The sequence below is a fragment of the Lichenostomus cassidix genome, chromosome 27, assembly GCF_008360975.1.
Source record: "Lichenostomus cassidix isolate B80296 chromosome 27, HeHo_3.0, whole genome shotgun sequence".
Lineage (NCBI taxonomy): Eukaryota > Metazoa > Chordata > Aves > Passeriformes > Meliphagidae > Lichenostomus > Lichenostomus cassidix.
Genome location: NC_139507.1, coordinates 866,270 through 888,653, shown reverse-complemented (window position 1 = coordinate 888,653; position 22,384 = coordinate 866,270). Strand labels below are relative to the sequence as shown.

General features: G+C 54.4%; 3 protein-coding genes across 5 annotated transcripts in view; 1 reads left to right on the top strand and 2 right to left on the bottom strand.

Moving 5' to 3' along the window:
• The window catches only part of LOC146426391 (alpha-2-macroglobulin-like protein 1), a 155,571-nt gene that overhangs the window by 49,390 nt on the left and 83,797 nt on the right, over window positions 1–22,384 (top strand). The gene's annotated exons all lie outside the window — the stretch shown is intronic.
• CD79B (CD79b molecule) lies at window positions 539–7,106 on the bottom strand. The gene is made up of 6 exons (XM_085083554.1): window positions 6,935–7,106; window positions 5,100–5,141; window positions 3,938–4,246; window positions 3,284–3,402; window positions 2,986–3,030; window positions 539–2,668 (listed from the first exon to the last, which is right to left on the bottom strand). The coding sequence occupies exons 1-6, from the start codon at window positions 6,999–7,001 to the stop codon at window positions 2,570–2,572; spliced, it is 681 nt and encodes a 226-aa protein (XP_084939680.1). The 5' UTR covers window positions 7,002–7,106; the 3' UTR covers window positions 539–2,569.
• SCN4A (sodium voltage-gated channel alpha subunit 4) overlaps window positions 9,752–22,384 on the bottom strand; it is a 46,165-nt gene continuing 33,532 nt past the window's right edge. For all 3 annotated transcript variants that reach the window (XM_085040059.1, XM_085040058.1, XM_085040057.1), the window contains exons 17-26: window positions 20,874–21,003; window positions 20,417–20,571; window positions 19,067–19,240; window positions 18,278–18,400; window positions 17,783–18,061; window positions 16,519–16,572; window positions 14,920–15,057; window positions 14,267–14,371; window positions 13,307–13,577; window positions 9,752–12,878 (exon numbers count right to left, since the gene is read on the bottom strand). In XM_085040059.1, coding sequence (XP_084896185.1) covers window positions 11,689–12,878; window positions 13,307–13,577; window positions 14,267–14,371; window positions 14,920–15,057; window positions 16,519–16,572; window positions 17,783–18,061; window positions 18,278–18,400; window positions 19,067–19,240; window positions 20,417–20,571; window positions 20,874–21,003 — 2,619 coding nt within the window. In that variant the 3' untranslated portion in view covers window positions 9,752–11,688. The remainder of the gene's footprint in view (window positions 12,879–13,306; window positions 13,578–14,266; window positions 14,372–14,919; window positions 15,058–16,518; window positions 16,573–17,782; window positions 18,062–18,277; window positions 18,401–19,066; window positions 19,241–20,416; window positions 20,572–20,873; window positions 21,004–22,384) is intronic.

Here is a 22,384-nt window from a genome sequence, read left to right as displayed (position 1 = left end):
TCTCCTAACTCACTGCTCCGAAGGCAAATTCCATTTCAGAGTTTTGGGGTTTAATTACTGGAGTTGGAACTGCTGCGTTTCACTGAACCCATTTGGAAAGATGAGGCTGAGCCCCCAGGTTAAGTCCTCCAGGACTGCAGCTCTGCCTGGCTGCCTGAGCATCCCACCGGTGGCAGGAAAACAGGGATTCTCCCTCCCTGCAATTACCTGGAAGGAGGTTGTAGGCAGGTGGGGGTTGCACTCTTCCCCCAAGCACAAGAGGAAACAGCCTCAAGCTCCTCCCTCAGGGGAGGTTTAGGTTGGATATCTGGAGAATTTCTTCCCTGAAAGGGTTGTCCAGCCCTGGCAAAGCTGCCCAGGGCAGTGGTGGAGTCCCATCCCTGGAGGGATTTAAAAGCTGTGTGGATGTGGCACCTAGGGACATGGGGCAGTAGTGGCCTTGGCAGTGCTGGGGGACACGGTGATCTTAGAGTGCTTTTCCAACATGAATTATTCTGATTCCTACGATAGGAATCAGGACAAAATACAGAGCCTGGACTGTATAAACGGATATATTTATTTATATTATGTGTTTTAAACACAGATCGATCTCAATATAGAATGAAACCATCCCCCACCTCCAGGCTCCCTAGAAACTACTCCTAGCATTTAAAATAAACCTACAACACTACAGAAATATTTATTTACTTCTGGCATTTTAGAGGAAGCCAAAGCCCTGGGCTGAGGGAGCAGCAGAGCAGAACTACAATCACCAAAACTGCTTTTGACACCAGTGGCTCCTCACCAGCAAACAGCAAATATTCCTTATTTTTGTATTATTCTGTTCAGTCACTTGTGTGTTTACATGGAGCTGAGGAATCTGTTGGGATCTGGGAAGGCCAGAAAAAACCTTCCTCTTCCATTGGGAAACTGAGAATCAGGGATGGAGGGATGAGCTCTGTTACTCCTAAAATCTTGGCAAATGTGGAAACCAGGAACAGCCAGTTCTTTTCTTTCCCTGTGAATGCTCCTTTCTTTAATTAACCAATTTTATAAGTAAAATATGTTTAAATATTTTTTTATATATAGCAGGACTAATTTGGGGTAGTTTTATTTAACTAGTAAAAATCAGTTTCAAAATGCTGGGTTTATGCTGTTTAAACTGAATTCCAGTTTTCCACAGAGGTGCTTTACTGGTAAACAAGAACCATCCTGTTCTTCTGAAAAGCCCTTTTTGCTTAGAATTTTACCCTTCTCTGGCTGTTTTTGGAGCGCAGAGTAGTTGCAGGAGCTGCTTGGAGCACAAAATACCACGAGCCATCAGGGCACAGAGGCTTTGGGCTCTCTGAGAGGGGACAGTTTGAGCCACAATGTCCTTGTCACCCTTGTCCAGCCAAGCCCCCAACCACATTGTCCCTCTCTGTCCCCCCAGCCCTGGTTTGGGTGCCCAGCTGTCCCCAAGCTCACCACCCTCAGCTGCTGCTGCCATGCTAAGATAATTTAATTACTAATCAAACCTCCAGATGTTTTTCAGCTTCTCCTTCAAGACCAGATGTAGCTGAGAGTGGAGCTGCTGGTCCTGGGCCCTGATCTGCTTTGGATCCTGGTGATTCTCTTTGCCTCATCCCAAGCCGATGTTTTGGGACTGTGGAGGTCCCCCTGTGGAGCCTCACATCTGCTCCTGGTTTTCCATTCCTGCCTGCCCTCAGGGTGAAGTTTGAAGGGGGGAAGTTTGGTTTCCAGCTAAGCTGGAGCCACTAAAAGCTGCTCGTTATTCCCAGGGCATCAGCACCAGGGTTATGGGACACCCCTGGAATGGGCACTGGATGGAGCAGGATGAGGATTTTCACACTACCTTTATTAGGACTTTAAAAGCTGTTGGAGGTTTGTGTCCCACAACTGACAGCTGTCCCAGAGGTTCTGAGGTCACATGTGTCATTCACCACAGGGATGACCTTGTGACAGGGCCAGCTCTTGCCTGGGGAGCAGCAAGCCTTTTGGAGAGAACTTTCTCCCCAGCTTTTCTGTAGTCTTTGGGGACAAAGAGGTGTTTTTGGAGGATCCTCCACCTCAGACCTCTGCCAGCTGGGCCAGCTGGGCCAGCTGGGCCTGTCCATCCATGGCTTTGACAGCTAGAGTGGCCCCAGATCTGCTTCTCACACCACCCTCATGGTGCTGTTTGCAGTGTCCTTGCAGTGCCTGGTCCTGTCCTTCCCAGGGTACTGGGGTTGGAGGAGACCCCTCCTTCCTGGTGCTTCCTTGGCATTGCCCAGGCTGGAGCTCAGTGCTGGCTGTGGGGCTGCCCGGGCTGTGGGACCAGCTCATTACTGGGGGATCACAGGTGGCTCCTAATTTCTGCAGAGGCTTTCCGGGTTGGTCAGCGGGGTGGGGACAGCGACAGATGGGGCGGGGCAGCCTCGGGGACACAGCCCGGACACTTGAGCACCCCGGGGCAGCAGAGTGCCAGCCCTGAGCTGGGCTGTGCAGGTGTTGGCAGCCCGGGATGGCAGCCCGGATCCAGGCAGGGTCGTGCTCCAGGGGATCTGTCCCCACGGGGGCTGGCAGGGCCTGGCCGAAGGCACAGGAGCCCTCACTCTTCACCTGGGTGCTCCCCCACTGTCCACTTGGCCTTCACGTCCCGGAAAGGAGTGATGTCCTCGTAGGTGGCCATCTGCTCCACCTCCAGCCCCTGCAGCAGGAGAAGGAGGGTGAGACACGGGAGGAGGTTCCAGCCACAGCACATCCCATGGGACACCCAGCTGGGGACCCCAGGCTGTTCCCCTGGGACTGGAACAGCTTCTGACAGGGGGAGGATGGGGATGGTTGGATGTTGGATGTGCACTGGGTGGTTCCTGGAGCAGCTCATCACAGCTGATATGTAATTTGGGGGAAAGGTGCCCTGATCCTCCCAAAGAAGGACCTGCAGGGTGACCCCCAGCAGACACCCAGGGAGGACACAACTGCTGTGTCACAGGTCAGGGTGATATTAGGGAGGTCATTAATTACCTCATAGGTGTGGTCCTCCTCCTCTGGGCTTTTCTTGTCTTCGCCCTATGGACAGGAGAGTCACAGGTTGGTGTCAGCAGCCACCAGGATCCCCTGACCCTGGCCTTTGTCCCACTGCTTCCACAGGCAAATCCGTGCAGTCCCACACAGCATTTGAGATGGTTATTTTCCCACTTCAGATATCCATGTTCCCACCCACAACCCCAAACCCATCCCTATCCCATTGTCCTGCCTGGGATGCAGGAACAGCAGTGGCACAGTTGGGGACATCCCCGCTGCTGGAGACACTGTCACTTACCTTATCTAGGAAGAGGAGGATGGGGATGCTGATGAAGATGACGAGCAGGATGGACTGGATGATGATGATGGCATCTTTCAGTGTGTTCCTGTTCTGCACCTGCTTGATGCTGCTGGTACCTGGGAGCCACAGCACAGGGAGAGCCCAGGTCTCACCCCTGTGCCAGGAAAGGGGATGAGCTCACCATGGCCATGGCCAGAGTGTGTCACCAAAGGGGGATGTGGGGACCAGGGTGACCTGTCCTCTGCACTGGGGGAGACCAGGGCACTGCAAACTGTTCCTGGGATCAGCATCAGGGACCAGCTCTGGGATGGGACAGCCTGGGCAGAACCAACCAGACACCAGGAGCAGGACATTTATTAGAGAAACACATCCCTGGGGGTGTTTTTGCAGGATGGACATGCCGGGGCAGACCCAGGGAGGTTGTCCTGATGCTGGGGCTGGCAGTGAGGAACTGAACCTCTGTGGTGCCATGGAGCACCCACAGCTGGGTCTGAGAAGTCCCAGCACAGGGAGAGGGGGACGTGGGAGCACCTTGTGGGGTTCATACATTGGGGTAAAGGGGAATGTAAGGAGATGTATGTAGGGGCAAAGGGTGAGGGGGGGGGAAAGAGAATCTCCTGGGGTGCAGGAGGATGGGGAGCTGCCACTCACCCATGATCTGGAGCTCTGTCCCACACGAGTGCAGCTTCTCCTTCTTCAGCAGGCCCTTCTTGTCACACACATAGATGCCATTGTCCTGGTGGGTGGTCCTGAGGAGTGTGAGGTTGATGGAGATGTTTGTCCTCTCGACGCTGTAGCTGGATGTGTTCTGGTCCAGCACAGAGAGGTCATCTCTGTTCTCTGCTGTCTTGTACCACTGCATGTTCTCAGGCTCCTGGCAGTAGCAGATGAAGTAGACGGGCATGTTCTTCTTGACAGCCACATAGCGCGGGTGCTGATGCACCGGGGGACACCTGCCATCTGCAGGGGACAGGGGTGTCACTCCCATGAGAGGAGAACCCCCCAGACAAGGAGCTTCCCATTTTCATGCTGCTTTTGAGCATCCACCTTGGTTTTGGTGAATTATCCTCCTCCCAGATTCCCCCAGGGAAGGGTCATGGCCCCAAGGCTCCAGGAGGGTTTGGACAATGCTCCCAGGGATGCACAGGGTGGGGTTGTTGGGGTGTCTGTGCAGGGCCAGGGACTGGGCTAGACTGGACTGGATGATCCCTGTGGATCCCTTCCAATCAGGATATTCTGTGATTCTATGAAATCTGAGGCTTTTGGTGAGGTGTACTTTTAAATGGAAGCTCTGAGGGAATGGCTTTACTCTCATACTCTTGTGCTGCTCTCATCCCTCTCTGTGTACATTTGCACCCAGTGCCAGAATTACAGCCTGTGGAATCCCAGCCGGTTTCTCTCTTGCTTCTACATATTTTTTGTGTTTTGCTGGTTTTTTTTTCTGTGTTTCGGTCCCTGAGTGGTGACTTTGAGAGCCTGTTTGGGTTGCAGAGGTCACACTTAGAGCCCCGTGGGTGAGAATGGCACAAGGACAATGGCACAAGGGCTGTGGCACAAGCCCTGTGCTGCTCCCAAGGCATGACTTTTTTGTGCCACAAACACAGAGGGAAAACCTGTGGGTGCTCAGGAAAGACAAAAGAGATCGTCATTGCAGAGGGAGAGGAAGGTGCAGGGCTGGGGATGAGCCATGGGGGATGTCACAGCCTGGGAATGGCCTTTGTGAGGGGAAAGGCCTGTTAGTGGGACATCAGTGGGGACAGGAGGGACCCCGGGGGACACACACAGGGGAGGAGCCCAGCAGGTCTGGGGGTACCTCTGCTGCTCTGGGTGATGTTCTTGTCTGCTGAGATCCCACCTGCAGGAGAGGAGAAGAGACTTTGGCCAGGAGCCCACCAGGATGTCTCTTGTGGGATGGACATGCCCTGGGCCCTTTGTGCCCACTCCATATGGGACAGAGCTCTGAGGAGCAACAACAGATTCCTGCTAGACGACCTGGGGCAGTGCACATTTGGGTACAAACCCTTCCATTTCCATCCCATCTCCTGAAAGTTCTCCAAGTTGTTTTCTTTGGCACCCCAGTGAAACCTGCTCTCTATAATGTCCCCAAGGCTGGTGCCTCCCAGGAAGGCTCCAGATACTCCCAGCTCTGCATTCCACTCTCTGAACCAACCAGAAACCCTTTCCTGCTGGAATTTCCTGGGCTCAGAGCCCCGTGATAGCCAGGGGTGCTCCCAGATCCTGTGGCCATGCAGCCCCACGGGTCAAGGGCTGTGGGTTGGCACAGTGGGCCCTACAGTGCAGGAAATGGGGTGAGGTGGGGACCCCCCAGCACCCACGGGTGCCCTGCCCACAGCTCCAGTGCCCCTGGGCCTGGTTCCTCTTGCTGCAGCTGGGCAGGAAGCCCCAGCCCTGTTTACTGCCCCGCTTGAACGCCCAGCTCCGATCTCTTGATGGAGATTCACCAAACCCCGTGGAGCAGCTGGCACAGAGGTGGGGCTGCTCTACCTCCCAGCAGGGCAGCTGCAAATCCCCCCTCCCCTTCCCCAGAAGGAGAAGGAGGAACAGAAAAAGAAGAAGAAGCAAGGTTCAATTCCCCAGCCTGAGCTTTGTGCCACCCTCCTGCAGACCCCCAGCCTGCAGGGACTTCTCTCATTGCCCCAGAGTCCCTTCCAGGTTCACCTGCCCTGTTCACCTTCAGCACCTCTGCAGGCAAATCCTCCCCTCCAGCCCCATTCCATCTTTTTCCAGGCCAGGGAGATGCCCTTTGCCCTGGCTGTGCACTGTGTGTTTGTCCCTGTCACCTGCAGTGCCACCGGCCAAGGCTTTGCTCTCCAGGTTCTCTTGGAGTTTCTAAAGGAAGGCCAGGCTGGTTCCTCACCCTGGAAGCTTTCACACCTCTCCAAACCCGGAATTTCATTGCAGCAAGGCTGAACTTCCCCTGTCCTCCCCCAAAGTCACCACGAGAGCCAGATTGAAATCCTGCAACCTCGAGCCCATGCTGGACTTGTGTGGCCACCACGGAAACCCTTTAAATGCCCTTTATCCTGTGAGCACAAGTTTCCCTCTGAGGGTGGAATTTGCTGCAGTTTTTGTAGCTGTCCCTGCACCAGGCAAGAGGGGCTGGAAGAGGACAGGAGCCATGTCCTGGGTTTTGCACAGGGATGTTCACACAGACCCCACAAATCACCCCAAAAGCCTTTTTCCTCCCATTTCTCCTCTTCTCCTGAGCACTGAACCCCACAGAGCAGAGATGTGGCTTGGCCATGGCCTCAGTGAAGTGTCAGCCCCATGCCCAGGTCTCCAAGAGCAAGAAATTGTTAAAAAACCTCATCAACCCTTCTTTCCTGCCACCTGCAGCCCCAGCCAGGCCGACTCCTGCCACAGCCACCTGCCTGCCCCGAGTGTGTCCTGTCTCCATAACCCAGAGGGAAGCAAAACCCAAACCCAAGGCAGGTACTGGGCTCTGAGCCCTGTGTGTCTTCCTGGGCTCTGCTGCTCCCCAGGAGGCTCCCAGCCTGGGGGAGATCAGCACAAAGCTTGAAATGAATGCCCTGAGAAGCGGAGCTGGGGAAGCCCCTGAGCAGGGCACACAGCCCAGGGCATTGTCCTGTGTCTGTGCTCAGAAGTGCAGCTCCATTTGGTGCCTACCTGTGAGCAAAGCCAGCAGCCAGAGGGTCACCTGCAGCAGCCAGAGCCTCGTGCCCAGATCAGCCATATTTCAGTGTCCAGGGCAGGGAAACATCCAACCTTTGCTTCTGCAAAACCAGCAGCTGCTCCCACTGCCCTGGCCCCAGTACCTAAAAATGGCAAAGCTGCTGCTCTGTGCAGGGCCCCTTTCCTGCTCATGTAAATCCTCCCCGCTGGGGACTTTCCCTCGGGGCTGGTTTTGAATGTGGTGCAGACGCTGGGGTGGCCCTGCCTGTGGGTTGGGCACCATCCAGCCCGTGTCCCTGGGCCCTGTCCAGCCCTGTATCCCTGGGGACCAACTGTCCTTCTGTCCCTTGGTATTGTCCAGCCCTGTGTTCCTGGGCACTGTCTATCCTCATATCCCAGAGCCCTGGCAGTCCTCATCCCCAGTCCCTGTCCATCCTCCTGTCCCTGGACCCTGTCCATCCTCCTGTCCCTAGCCACCAACCATCCCTCTAGCCCTGAGCACTGTCCACCCTCCTTTCCCTGGGCACTATTCATTGCTGTGTCCTTGGGTGCTGTCCAGACCCATGTCCCAGGGCACCATCCATCCTCATGTCCCCAGACAGTGTCCAGCCCCATGTCCTTGGGCACTGTCCAGCCCTGTGTCCCCAGATATCATCCATCCCTGTCCCCAGGCTGTGCTCCCCATGGTGCTGATATTCCCTGGAGGTGACCAGGACTGGTGTGGATCTGCGGGGATGAGCAGATGAGCCAACCTGCAACTCAGTGATGCCAAACCTGGGCTGAGCATGGGATGTGCCCAGGGAATAGGATCGATGCTGTCCAGCCACATCCCTGGGGGGACAGGATGGGGGGAACTCCCAGGGTTGTCCCCCAGCTTCACAGATCCCCCCAGGGTGTTTGGCCCTGCAGGGCTTGGGCAGGGATTGAGGGTGGCCCAGTAGCCAAGACTTGCAGCAGGAATGGGGTAAAAATAGGGGATGTTTTTGGGGTTGCTCATTGTGGGGAGCAGTGGGATTGGTCCTCCAGCTGCCATCCCTGCATCCCAGAGAGTCCAGAAATGTGAACTCATGGAAACATACAACAAAATCACAAAATCATTATGGTTTGAAAAGACCTCTAGGATCATTAGCCCACCACCACCACCAGGGTCACCACTAACACATCCTCAAACATCCACACGTTTTTTGAGTGCTTCCAGGGAGAAGGTAAGAGTGGGAAATGGCCAAAATAAGGAGTCACTTTGGTGCCAGCCATACCCACCCCTTCTCCACACCCCATTTGCCAATTCCAAGAGCCTTATCCATGAAACCTTTGGAGACAGCCAGGTCCCAGGGAAGCACAAGGTGCCCACCCAAGGTGAGCTCTGGTGCAGAAACAATTTTCCCCAGGCTGTGCCCCCCCGGCTCTGGCTCGTTACCAGCTGTGGGCAAGCACTGAACTGTAACTCCAGTGAAAAACACCTTTGGGTGCTTCTGCCAGTCATGTTGGTCCCCAGAGCCTGGTGCCACTGCCTGGGGCCTCCCCAAACCTTCATCTTCTGCAAGCTGGGAGGGCTTTTTGCCAGTTCTGAGCATCTGGCAGCTGCTGGGAACCAGCCCCAGCCTGACTTTGCATGCAAAGGGGCAGGAAGCGAGAGGAACAAAATTTTCCAGAGAAAAACTGGCTCTGTGAGGGAAAGATGATGGGAGAGGTACCTTCTCCTGGTGCTGTACTTGGGGACAGCACTACCGAGTCCCTGCTGCCATTGCCCCCTGGGTCTGGCTGGAAGAGCAGAGCCTGGCCCTGATATCCCAGCAGAGCAAAGGGAATGGGATACCCACGTGCTCAGCTGGCACTGGAGGGGTTTCTGCCAGGTTCTGGGGCTTCAGATGGGAGCTGGGGTGCTGCAGGTGCCTGGGAAAGCCCTGGGGTAAATCCAGGAGTGGGACGCAAACTGAAGAGCGTTTGCAGTGACAATTGACCAAATCACCCCTGTGCTGCCCGTGGGCTCCTTGGCACCCCTGAAAGGCACAGAGGAGCTCAGTGTCCCCCAGAGACCCCTGACGTGGCCTGTAGGGGCACCTGGTGGCCCCCCAGAGAGGATCCCATTTCCCCACACCTCTTCCCCTGGGCCACTCTGGCTCCACAGCCCCCAGAGCAGAGCCACTGCCGGCAGCTGCGCCTTCCCCAGTCCGTCCCATCCCTATTCATCGGGGTTTGGGTTTCACAGCTGCCTGGCTGGGTGGGCTATGCCACGTCCCTGCAGCCCCCTGCCTGCGTGGCTCAGGCTGCTCGGCACCTGGATTGCGCCAGCCCTGGGACGAGCTGTTCCAGTGGCAATGGAAACAGGGGGAGGCCAAGCTGTGGCCTGCAGGGACGTCAGTGGGAACAGGGGCTTCTCCTCCTCGCTGACGCAGAACCTCCTTCAGCCACCCCTGTCCTCTCCCAGTGATGCTCAGCTGCTCCCACGTGGCTGCTGGGGTGGGGTTGGAGCCTGGTGTGGGGCAGCTCGGGGGTTTGAACCTCCTCCAAACTCTCCTCTGTCCTTGGTGGAACCCACAGCAGCATCTCCTGGAGCTCTGGGAGTCAGAGCCACCGAGGGATCCAGGGGATGAGATGATCATGAGCAGAGCAGAAGCTCTGGGGGCTCAGTTGGAGGTCCCAGGGGACAGCCTTGGGGATCTCCTGAGCAGGATGAGACCCCAAGGTCCTGCTGGGGTTGGCAGGTCCATGGACAAGCATCAGGGGCAAAGGGAAGGAGTGTTCAGCCCTCCCAGTGCAGGGGAAAACATTCTCCCCCTCTAACATACCCCAACACACTTGGAATCGTAATAATAGATAATTTACAGTTGTTTATTTTAAGAAATGTACAAAGAAAAATGGCTTTAGCTCACACAAACCCTGCTCTGGGGCATTTCCCCATTCCTGACGACACAAACGTAGAAGCAGCATCGATTGTGAACCACAATCCGGGCTGGGACTGCCAAGCCAGGGATGCTTCCCATGGAAATGCCAGCGACAGCAGCTCAGGCTCCTGCTCCAGAGAGCATCCACATGGAAATGAGAGCACAAGGCCACGGGATGAGCAGTGTCCCCAGCTCTGCCACCTGGCTGGCAGCTCGGGCTCCAAGCCAAGCTCAGCACCGCTCCTGGCCAGCCTGGCCGTGGGGCATCCGTGACAGCAGCGCCCAAAGCAGCCCGGGAAGAGAAGAGAATCATCAGAATACAAAAAGACAGAGCCTTTGGCTTCAGGAACAGCCCTTGTTTGAAATGGAAGAGGTTTTGGTTCGTGTTTGTTTTGATCTCAAGAGGGAGTTTTTTTCCCTTTGGAAGGCAGAAGGTGGTCAGAGGTGAACTTGGGGCCTTTTGCATGTTTTTCACAGAAGCACAGGATGGTTTGGGTTGGAAGGACCTTAAAGCTCACCCAGTGCCACCCCCAGCCACAACCCACTATCCCAGGTTGCTCCAAGCCCTGTCCAAGCTGGCCTCAAACAGTTCCAGGGATCCAGGGGCAGCCACAGCTTTTCCTTTAGTAATTCTCCTTTTGCTCACCTGTGTGAAGAGCAGCAAATACCTTTTCCCCCTGGGAAAACACTCCTCTGCCAAGAGTTCTCCTGGTGAGGACCTGCCTGGCCGATCCAGAATGTGCCATGGGGCCTCACTGGAGCCCCAGCCTAGGGAAGGATGGTCTGCCTGGAAATATTGGGATTCACACCCCAGTGGGAGCATTTATTGCATGGAGTCACCTGGGGCTTGGGTGGGATTTAGGGGACCCCTGAAGCAGCTTGTGGGGAAGGATCCTTCAAACACCTGCTCCAATCCCTGGGGATCCATCTCATTAATTAACACTAATGAAGAGGACATTGGGAACGCCAACCAAGAGCACTCCAGTGGGACGGTTCCTCTCGCAACAGGGCTAGCAAAAAACCCTAGAGAGTTTTGTCACAGGGACTGGGGATTCTTAAAGGATGTTTTCCTAATCCGACCTTTGTCCCTGACTTTCCTGCCACAAAACCTGGATGGAAGTGGGAAAACAGAGTAAAACCTCACTATAAATAATGTTTACATTCATCCTGCAGAGACCTGAATGATTTCTGGTTTCAATGCATATTCAGAGACCTTGAAAACCTGATATTTAACCCTGAGAACAAATCTGCAGATGCTTTGCTTTGGCTTTGCAAACCAATTTTTAAGACATAATTGCACTTTCTCTTGTATGTAACAAAATATAATCATTAAGCTTATTCAGACGTTCAAAAGAAAGGTGCTACTTTAAGACTTCGGAGATTTTTTGTTCGCAAAACCTTGTGCTTTCTGTAATTATTCTTAATATTATTTCACTTGGCTCATCTTTCACTGGCTGCTTGGCTGCACTCTGGAAGAATAAAATATAGGAAAATCTCTTAATTGTGAAATAACATTAATAAATAATTACTTTAAGTGAAAGGACAACCATATTCTACTGTTCATGTCTGAAAACCATCGTTACCGTGATGAGATCATTTCAAAACTAACTCGTTTCTCTTTCACCAACAACAGATTTCACATTCGAGTTCTCATAAGAAAAAGAATTAAACTCTTTGCAAGTGCAGTGGGCTGTAAAACCCAGGATCAGGAGGAGATCCTGCTTTGAAAGTCAAGGTGGGCTGCTTGAAATATCTGAAATTAGCTCAATAACTAAGATCTAGAGATCTGTGCATGGAAGAGCTTTGAACAGGAGATACAAATGAAGTCTCTTCAGGCTGGGCCAGAGGTGGATGCTCCTTGTGCTACACCAGCGACTCTTTCACCACACGTTTCTTCTCCCAAACTTGTGCTTCTTCAGGAGCATCCTGGGGCATCTCTGAGCTGGGAATGGGCTCGAGGGCCAAGGCAGGGGCTGTCTCCACCTCTGTCCCAGTGTTCCCATAGATCTCCTGCATTTTGGTGGCGATCAGCCCTTCCTTCTCGGGTGCATCCTCGCCCAGGGCGTCCTGGCTGTGTCTGTACATATAGGATGCCTGCTTCACCGAGCGCCTCAGCAGGTACCTCCGGAAAGCCCTCTGGATCTTGGTGGCACACACCTCCTCGTGTTTCCTCTTCAGGGTGGTGGTGATGGGTTCATAGGAAACCTTCGAGGGGTTGGCAGCCATGAACTTCTCTTCCATGGTAGCCTTCAGGGCATCCATCTCTCCCGAGTCTCCCAGCACTTCTTTAGTCAGGGCAAAGAGGATGTCAAGGCAGTGGATTTTGTCCCCAGCAACCATTGGTAGATCCATGGTGATGAGTTTGATCTTGTTGGGCTTGGGAACTCTGAGTGGCTCCTGTAAGGTGTCCACAAAGTCGGACAAGGTGCTGTAGGCAATGAACTGGGTGGCATCGGGGTCGAACTTCTCCCAAGTTTCATAAAACATCTCAAAATCGTCTTCACAGAGCGGCTCGCTGCTCTCCTCCGTGGCCACATTGAAGTTCTCCAGGATGATGGCGATGTACATGTTCACCACGATGAGGAAGGAGATGATGATGTAGCTACAAAAGAAGAAGATGCCGATGGAGGGATTCCCACAGTCCCCTTTCACTGGACTCCCAGGGTTCTCCAGCTCGGGGTCGCAGTCTGGCGGGCCACTGTTGAGGATGGGGTTGAGGAGCCCATCCCACCCAGCTGATGTGGTGATCTGGAAGAGGCAGATGATGCTGTTCCCAAAGGTTTCGAAGTTGAAGATGTCATCGATCCCTGACTCCTTCTTGACGTAGGCGAAGTTGGACATCCCGAAGATGGAGTAGATGAACATGACGAGGAAGAGCAGGAGGCCGATGTTGAACAGGGCAGGCAGGGACATCATCAGGGCAAAGAGGAGTGTCCGGATGCCTTTGGCCCCTCGGATCAGCCGGAGCACACGGCCGATCCTCGCCAGCCGGATGACCCTGAAGAGGGTGGGGGACACAAAGTACTTCTCGATGATGTCGGAGAGGACGATACCTGTGGAGAGATGAAGGACAGGTGAGTTTGTTGTGCCACCATTGGGAGGTGAGGGGAAGCTTCTCTGCTCTGTCTGGGCAGACACAGGGAGGTGAGGTCACCCCCGAAGGCTCCTCTGGTGACAGAGGGATCATTAAAAAATAGCTTCTCAGCACTGACCCAAGGGTTAAACCCTGGCTGCTCCATTTCAGAGAGAGAACATCAAGGGAAATAACACCAAGGAGGAGAAGAGGCAAGCCCAGCCCCTCACCCAGCCTGGTGGCAACTGTGGTGACCTCACATCAGTCTTGTTCTAGGGTCCTGCTGGTTTGGCCCTGCTCAAAGGGTGGGAGTAAGCAAAGGCCAGTGACAGCTTGTTGGCTGTGGACTAGTGAGACCATCTCCCCTCTTCTTTGTCCAGTGGGACTGGTGGGAGCAGCAGGACTCACCAAGGATGGAGAGGATGACCACCACGAAGTCGAAGATGTTCCAGCCCACAGTGAAGTAGTAGTAACGCAGAGCGAACATCTTGAGCACGCACTCGCCGGTGAAGATGACGATGAAGACCAGGTTTATCTTGTAGAGGACGGAGGTTTTGAGCTCGCTCTGATCATCTGTTTCCACCATCATGGTCACCATGTTGAGGCAAATCAGGATCATGATGGTGATGTCAAACACTTGCTTGGTGACGAAGTCGAACACCTTCCCTTGGAATTTGTTCTGCCATGAGGGACACGAGGGTGACAATGGAGCACCAGAGGCAAGGTGGGAACACGGGACAGATGCACACAGAACAAGAACACAACAGAAAGAGAAGGAACCATATTTACAATGTGGGAAACCTCAGGGTTGTGGCCAGCATGGCCCTCACAGCCCCAGAAGTTATGGGGGGAGGATTTCCAGCACCTCCCAGGATACAGAACATACATGGGAATGCCATGGCCAGGAGAAGTGGGCAGAGGGCACAGTCACTTGCTAATTACACCCTCAGCTAATAGGGCACTAATTAACACATGGGAAGGGCCTCACTTGTGCAGGGCTACCAAACCCAAATCACAACCAAGAATGTTTTGGCTGAACCAGTGTCCCTTCCAGGGCATTGAAAGCTGAGCTATCCCTGAGCCCAGCTCCCTTCTAGAGAGGAGCTGAGAGCTGAACTAGGAAAAAACCCAAATCCCTGCAAAAGACACCCAAGCAATGTCCTTGCCAGAAGATCCAGGGGCTAAAGAGCAGACTCAAAGGAAGGCAGCCTCATGTCAACCTCTTCTGAAGCCCCAGCTCTTGGCCAGGTCCTGTCTGAAGAGTAACAATGGGGCAAATGATCTTTCTGGGACCCTTCTTGTTCCCTTTGGGACAGCTGGTGGCTCAAAGTGCTCCCTGTGTACTCCAGGAAGATGAACCCAACGTACCGCTGGCCTGGGGATGGGCTTCTGGGGTTTCTTGGAGCCCAGCTTCTTCATGGCGTTGTAGTATTTCTTCTGCTCTTCTGTCATGAAGATGTCTTTACCTCCAAAGTATAAGGGGAATCACTGCTGTTAGTCTCAGCAATTCCTCTCTTCCCATCAAGCCTCTCTGACCATGTCCCTTCCCACCAAGCATTTCCAGCCCCTCAGAGATCCTGCTGGGAGTGAGGTGTCCTCTCTGTGTCCTGCAGATCTCACTAAGCACTAGCAGTGTGCTCAGTCCTGCCCACCCTCTGCCTGCTCCCTGCTCCAGGGTGTCAGTCCTGAGCAACTGGCTTGGAAACAGAAGTTGAGTCTCAACTTGGTGCACGGAAAAATGACCCCAGGGTGGGAAAAGGAAATAGAAGTGATGGCCCAGGCAAGAGAAAACATGGCCTCTCTTTGCTTTATCCCTCTGCATCCATAAATTAAGTCCTCTAACTACTGTGACCAGGTGACAAAGCTCCATGTGCCATTTGTCCTGTGCAGGAAGCCACTAATGGATAAGACTCCTGGGATCCATCCCAGTCCCAGGCATGGTGGCCATGGTCCCCTCACCCCACCACCTTTCTGGCCACCTCCAGCCTGGAGCAGCACCTCAGGACCCAGGAAATACTCATCTTTTTCTTCTGCTGGTTGAAGTTGTCGATGATGACGCCGATGAAGAGGTTCAGGGTGAAGAAGGCGCCGAAGATGATGAAGATGACGAAGTAGATGTACATGTAGAGGTTAATCTCATACTGTGGCTGCTCTTCAATCTGGCCAGGAGAGATGGGAAATGTGACTGACCCTATCTCAAAAGGGTGTCCCCAAGCCCCCAGACAAGGGCTTGTGGTGTTTGGACAGAGCCAGGGGTTGGCTGCTCCAAAACTTTGGGCTGTGTGTTCCCAAGGGGAGCAGCCACAGGATGGGACACCCATGTGACACCCACTGGGGGACAAGGACATGACCTCCAATCCCATGGCATGGGCTGGAGAATGGGAAAGGATATCCTTCGCAATGATATCAATGAGCAAATGAGCTTCTTCCCAATAATCAGCATTCCAAGGGCTGAAATATATCCAGGAGGGGAAAGGAAAAGTGGATTAATTTGTCACACCAGCACACTGGAGTGACACAGCCTGACAGCCCTGGACAATGCTCCTCCCAAGGAGCATCCCTTAATCCTGCTCTATGTTTGACCAGAGACATCCCTAGGTGACCCCACTGGCTTCCCTATTTTGAGGAAAGCTCTTGGGAGGATTTTCTCCCAAACCAGCTTTGCCCCAGGTGGGGCAGAGGTCTGAAGGACTTTGAGAGGGTGCTGGAAGGGTGCTAAAAAAAAGGCAACAAAACCAATCTGTTCAGGCCTGTGGGTGTGTGGGGTGACCCTCCAGCATGGTTAGAGAGCAGCAGGAAGCCCCTCCTGCTGTGTCAGCAGCAGGGTGTGGGGACACTTTTGGGGATGGATCACAGTAGGAACAGCCTTTGCATGAAAGGCTTCAAAACACTTGTGTTTTTAATAACCCATTAGACCCAGTGGTTAAGTGCTGGCTGCTCTGTTCTCACGGCCCATTTATTGCTCAAAGCAAGCCAAGCACTTTCTCCAGGATGGGATGAGCTCTCCCAGCTGGACGGCGTGGAAGCCATCAGGTCACAGCAGGGGGAAGGATGAGCCCTCCAGGTTGGAGCAGCCAAGGCAGAGCAGGGATTTTGGCCACTGGAACTGAAGCCGAGCGGAGCAGACTCAGGCCCAGCTGTGGGGTGGGGTGAGAGCCCAGTGTGGGGCCAGCCTGCAGCTGCAATGCAGGTGACAATAACCTGGGTGGCAGAGGGACACATGGCTGTCCTTTTTGAGGCTGTGCACCTCAGCAGGGGGGATGTTGTGGCTGCCCGTGGATCCCTGGCAGTGTCCAAGGCCAGGCTGGACAGGGCTTGGAGTAGCCTGGGATAGTGGAAGGTTCCCCTGTCCATGGCAGGGGGTGGCCCTGGCTGGTTTTTAATGTCTCTTCCAACACAAACCATTCTGGGATTCCACGGTCTGATCCATTTTGTGGGTTTCTCCACTCTGTCCTGGCTGGAGTCATGGGTGGGATGCAGGCAGCCCCAGCACCAAAAGGCAGAGCCAGAGGTGATGCTGTAGCCAAGGATCCATCCCAGCCTCAGTTCAGGGATCCTATTCCCAGTCTGCCAGAGGGAACTGACCCTGGGTAAGCAATGTGTCCCTGAGTGTCCCTCACCTCGCGGGAGTCCACGGCTGCATACATGATGTCCATCCAGCCTTTGAAGGTTGCCTGTGGGAACAGGAATGGTCAGACTTGGAGCCTTTTCCATCCTAAAAGACCCTGTGATTCCATGACAGTGGAGAACAACCTGTTTCCTGGGAGGTGTTTGGGGATGGATTTAGCTCTGAGCACTCCTGCTTCTCCATGGGAATGGCAGGAGAGGGACAGGGGTTGAATCCACAAGAAAAATGTCCAAGAAATATGGAAATTCACATGTCAATATGCATGGGCCATTCTGGGGCTGAGGCTACCAGTGACTTCCCAAAATACCACTGATAATCAGGCAGGGAGAAGCAGAAACTGACTCTTTTCTCCCCAGAAGTGCATTTTCCCAAAGACAGCCCTATGCCAGGGCTGGCTGCCTCCTTTCCACTCCCAAACTGGGCCACGTCCATAGCCCTGACTTCCATATCCTGCCTCTGGTTCTGCTGGATTCCCATCCCAGGGGGGTGGGGGATTACACAAAATCTTTTACAGGAACTATGCTGCATCTCTTACAGGGTCTCCACTGCATCTCTTACAGCCTTTTGCTGCTGATTTGTTAAACAAAAGGTCTGCACATCTTGTTTCCTGAATCTGATGGAACAACAAGACTGAAGAGGAAGCTGAATTTAGCAGCAGGCTCATCAGCTCGGGTTGTTTTCCGATTCTGCGGCCACCAGTTCCCCTGGATCTGATGGGAGTAGCCCCAGCCTGCCCCATCACGGAGCCCACACCTATATATTTTTGTTGAAGCTGTGGTGAGCAGTTCCCCTTTGCTGCCTGGCCCAGCTGCAGGGAGTTCAGTGGAACTTGGCTGTGTTCACCCACTGCCCACAGGGGACACGTGTGCCCTTTTTCCAGTCGTCATTCGCCCCACGCAAAGTCCCACAACCTACAGCTGGAGCAGACTGAACTTTCCAGAGGGTGCAGGGGTAAGAGATAACCTCCCCTCCTGACTCCTGTACCCCGTGCTGTGCAGAGGCTGCTGTGCAGCTTCAGCCTTGGTGCTGTCTGCAGCAGCTCCCTGGTGACACCTTCCCCTCCCATCTTCTACTCTGTCCCTTCTCCTCCTTGGCTAGGAGGAAATCCCTTCCTAAGGTGTTTTTTGGTGTTGAAAACCACCTTTGGAGCTAAGAAGCAGCAAAGAAACCCCATCCCACATCAGCCCTGATGCCATCCCACAACCCTGCTATGGCACCATGTGTCTTGGACGGTGACACCCGACGTTGTGACGTACCACCTGCAGCAGGGACAGGTATCCCAAGCCCACGTTGTCGAAGTTGACCTTGACATTGACCCATCTGACCTCGTTGGTGTGGAGCAGAGCCATGCAGTCGCTCTTGTTGTTGACCACGGAGATGTCGAAGAGCTCGCCCGTGGTGGTGTTGACGCACCTGTAGTACTTCCCCGCAAACAGGTTCACTCCCATGATGCTGAAGATCAGCCAGAAGATGAGGCAGACCAGCAGGACGTTCATGATGGAGGGGATGGCGCCCAGCAGAGCATTCACCACCACCTGCAAGGGGAGAAGAGACCTTGGAGGAGCTGGATGAGACCTTCATGTCCCCATGCCCCAGCCTGGCCCTTCCCAGCAGCACGAAGTGGGGTCAGACTGGACCAAAGAAAGGTATTTTAGCATTGATGGAGGCCCCTGGAAACCAACTGGGATGTCCCTGATGTAGGGGACTGTCCTGTCCCTGTGAGGGCCAGCAGCACATGGGGACACACTCACCCTCATGCCCTCAAAGCGGGACAGGGCGCGCAGGGGTCGCAGAGCCCGCAGTGTCCGCAGTGATTTGATGGCTCCCAGCTCTGAGTATCCCAGCCAGTTCGCTGTCAGGCTGACCAGGGACACCTGGAAGGAGCAGCCCAAGTGAGCAGCAGCACCTCGGGTGGAAACACGACTGAAACATCTTGCAGCTCCTGCCCTTCCCTCTCTCCCCAGTCCCTCAGGCTGGTGGTCATCCTCTAGCCCTGGGACATGGACACTGAGTCCTTGGGGTGCCTGGTGACCAGACCCCTCAAGGGTCACAGAGTCATCGAATCCCAGAATTGCTTGGGTTGGCAGGGACATTAAAGACAATTCAGTCCCACCCCCTGCCATGGGCAGGGACACCTTCCACTGTCCCAGATTGCTCCAAGCCCTGTCCAACCTGGCCTTGGACAGTTTGAAGGATGAGGCAGGATGACATCTCTGGAGTGTGAAGACACAGAAATGCTGCACAGGAAGGATGGATTGCTCTGTCATGGAGCACTTGGGATACCCTGAGTCCCTTCACAGCTCTGTGGGGTCTGGTGGAACAGCATGGGCTGTTCTTGGCTTGGGTGTAAAACAGAAGGGTTTGAGAGGCTTCTGCAACCAGGAATGAAGTGGTTCTTCCTGTGGGGGACCAATATTTTAAGCAATGATCTAAGCCCTCATTCTACAACCACCCTATTTTCCTTTAAAACACAACATAGCTTCATTTCCAACAGCCCCTAACGTCCCCAAACCCCTTGGCTTGGCTCTTGGATCACCTACATCCACGATGAGGAAATCCAGCCAGCACCAGGCGTTGGTGAAGTACACCTTGAAGCCATAGGCCACCCACTTGAGCAGCATCTCGATGACGAAGATGTAGGAGAAGACCTTGTCTGCATATTCCAGGATGGTGCGGATCACCTTGCGCTGCTCGATGTAGATGTCCTCAAAAGCCTGCAAGGGGCATGGAGCTGTGTGACAGTCACCTTTCCATGGGACCCCATGGAGCTACATGACAGCCATCCTTCCACTGGACCTGTGGCATCTTGGAGCAAACCCATGCTGGCATCTCCCTGCTTTCCCAGGGCTTGGGAATTTGGGAGCCTAAGGATGGTTGGCATTTATTCATGGGCCTGATCAACGTGGGACCCAACTCTCGCTTGCAAGTTCCTGTTGGCTTTGTGGGGTTGGACCCAAAGCAAAGCTTCACTGAAGCCAAATTCCAGCTGCATCCAATTCCCAGGTGTCTCAACTCAAACACCAGGACACCAACCCACACCTTGGGATGCTTTGGGAGTTTTGAAAATGCCCTGAGGGGTTTGGGTGAGTGCTACACCCACTGTTGAGTAAGCAGTCAGAGGTAGGGGTGTGGTGACCAGGTGTTGCACAGCTGGTTTAGCACAGCTTTCAATTCCTGCACCAGCCACAACTTCAGACACCCCCAAACTACCTCAGAGCAAGGCGCAGACATGTAAAATATGTCTGAAAACCCTCTCAGTCCTTCTTGTTCTCCTTCCCTCTCTCTTCACCTCCAAACCTGCAGAGAAGTTGCTATTTCCTAGGTTATATCCAGCCAAGATACATGGAGAAGAGCACCAGGCCAACACAGCTAATTAATGAGGTTGACTGAACTGGACACTCAGGTTCTGGGAGGGGGCACCAGTCAGAGGCTGGAGGTGCTGAACAGGAAAATAATCACTATGAATTGTTTGTTAAGCACCTCCCGGCAGCAGGTGATGGTGGTGGTGAAATGAGGAACCACATGAAGTGGAATAAATGGTCCAGATGGCTTCTGGTTGGCATTAGGAGCAGGAGTGGGGGCTGTAGGCAGTGGCATCCCCTGGACCCCATGGACCACAGCCCGTGGGTGCTGGCCCAGGGATGCTGGAGAGGGGTGGCCAGAGGGTACCAGGACTCCTGGAGGATGTTTGGATCCCCTTCCAAGGCTGTACATCAGGCAGCCCTTAGCCAAATGGGGTTTGAAATCAATCATCTGCCCACAGCTGTGGCATTTGGCTCAGGTAACATCCAGGAGATGCCCAGAGCCTTGGCCCTGTCACCTCCCTGGGCTACCCCCAGGCTGGGAAGCTGCTGCAGAGCCCTTGGGACAGGGGGAAAGGTGGGACATACCAGTGCCCCACTGCTGAGGAGGATCATGAAGACGATGAAGGTCTCGAACCAGTCGTGCTCCACGATGCGGAAGCAGGTTTTCCTGAGGTTCCACCAGGTCCTCCCCTTCTCACTGGTGATGTCCACGTAGAGGCAGGGGAACCTCTTCACACAGCCTGGGGACACAGCACTGGGGGTCAGTCTTTGCCAGGGTGTTCCCGCTGTTCCTGATTTTACTGGCATTTTAAACCCTTCCTGGTGGAGGTTGGACCAGCATCTGCCTGGGCTTATGTGGGGTGCAAGGGGGAGCCCTGTGGGGATCATCTCTGGTGGTACAGGAGGATGTGGAGTTTGGTCTGAGCTCAGGCAGCCTGGGAGTCCTTGTGCTGCAAGGATTGGTTGGCAGTTGCCCCTCCAGCCCCATTTTCCCCTCTCCACACCCATCTCCCTGTCTCCACAGCCCTGCTCTGTCCCTCACCTTCTGTGAAACACTCCTCGGGCTCATTGCTCTCCTCAGCCACTTCTGCCACCTCCTCCTCCTCAGGCAAGGGGGGTTTGTAATCCACGGTGCTGCACACGGATGAGGCATTGTCACTGGACAGGGGGTTCTGCAGAGGGACAGCAATTCAGGGCTCCTGGCCTGGGCTGCCTCCAGCCATGCTCCTCCTGCCCCAGAGAGCCCAGGCAGTACCAGATGGGTGGTGGGATCACCTCACTTGGAGGTGATCTGAGCTCCCTTCTTATGGACACACAGCCCAGAAGCCAGAAGCCCAGAAGCCCAGAAGCTCTGGATCATCCAGAGCTGCAAACCTTGGAGGATTTTCATCCAGGTTCAGAGGAGCCAAAGGTCCCCTGATGCCAGCCTTCCTCTCAGCACAGCAGGTCCACCTTCATCTGCTTGTGCCACCACCTCAGGCTGATTTGCTCACCTCCTCCTCCTCCTCTGTGTGTCCCCATCCACGAATTGCTCTGCCAGCCCCGCTTTGGTGCAGAAACCCAAGCAGCCTCCACACTCCTCCTGCCGGCTCAGCCCGAGGTTCACCCAAGTTCAAAACCTGCATCCCAAATACCTCTCTCCAGCTCCATCCCGCTCCCCAGCTCCTCTTGGCTGCCTTCCCAGACACCACTCAGCAAGGCCCAGAGTGGCTGACAACAAGAGAAAACCTTGGCAAGCCCCTGGGATTCTTTTTCCTCAGTTTCTTTTTTTTTTTTTTGCTTTCCAAGAAGCCCTCGTGCAGCACTTGAGGAACGAGCAGATCCCCAGCCCTGCCTGTTCTACCTGGGAGCAGCAGGAACCAGAGGATCCAGGATGGGTATTTCCAACACAGGAAGGTGTTGGCTTACACAGGAAGGAGATAATCCTCCCCTGAGGCTGCTCCTCCTTTTGATACTGCATAAAGGAGCTGCTCCATCCTCCAAAAACTGGGAAAAGCCCTTGGGGTAAACTGAGGTACCATCACTGCCTGCAGCTGCAGAGGCCACAGCCACATCTCTGTGAGAAGACATTGCTTTAGGGGACCTTTGGGAACACAGCAGGAAGGGTGGCACCAGCTGTCAGCTGGTGGCTCTCAAAGGCCACTGGACCACCTTCAGCAGAGGCTGCGGGGGACTGGGGCATTAGGGAGTCTCGGCACAGAGCCAGGCAGGCTGTGACCCCAGGGAAGGACACACGGGAACCATCTGCCTCCAGGACGAGCCTTACAAAGAGTCAGGGTGGGGACAGACCACTGCAGCTGCCCTGGGGATGTGGGGGCAGTGTCCAAAAGGCCCTTGGATGGCTCATGGAACCCAGGAGCTCAGGGTGGAGCTCAGGGCAGGGTCTGTTGGGTGGGGACAGCGATAAAACTCAACCCTGGGGGCTCCTGAGCCCCCCACACCTGGGACCAGCAGGTTAGGAGGGCAATTCCCATCACACATCCCAGCCTGACTGGGATTTTCCACCCCAATCCAGGGCTTTCCCATCCTCGGTGCTGCATGTCCTGGCTCACC

Coding starts and splice junctions, on each gene's coding strand:
- CD79B (XM_085083554.1), bottom strand. CDS start 7,001: ATGGCTGATCTGGGCACGAGGCTCTGGCTGCTGCAGGTGACCCTCTGG. Junction 3,031..3,283: donor TCCTCCTCTTCCTAGATAAG/GTAAGTGACAGT, acceptor TCCTGTCCATAG/GGCGAAGACAAGAAAAGCCC. Junction 2,669..2,985: donor AGGAGGACCACACCTATGAG/GTAATTAATGAC, acceptor CTCCTGCTGCAG/GGGCTGGAGGTGGAGCAGAT.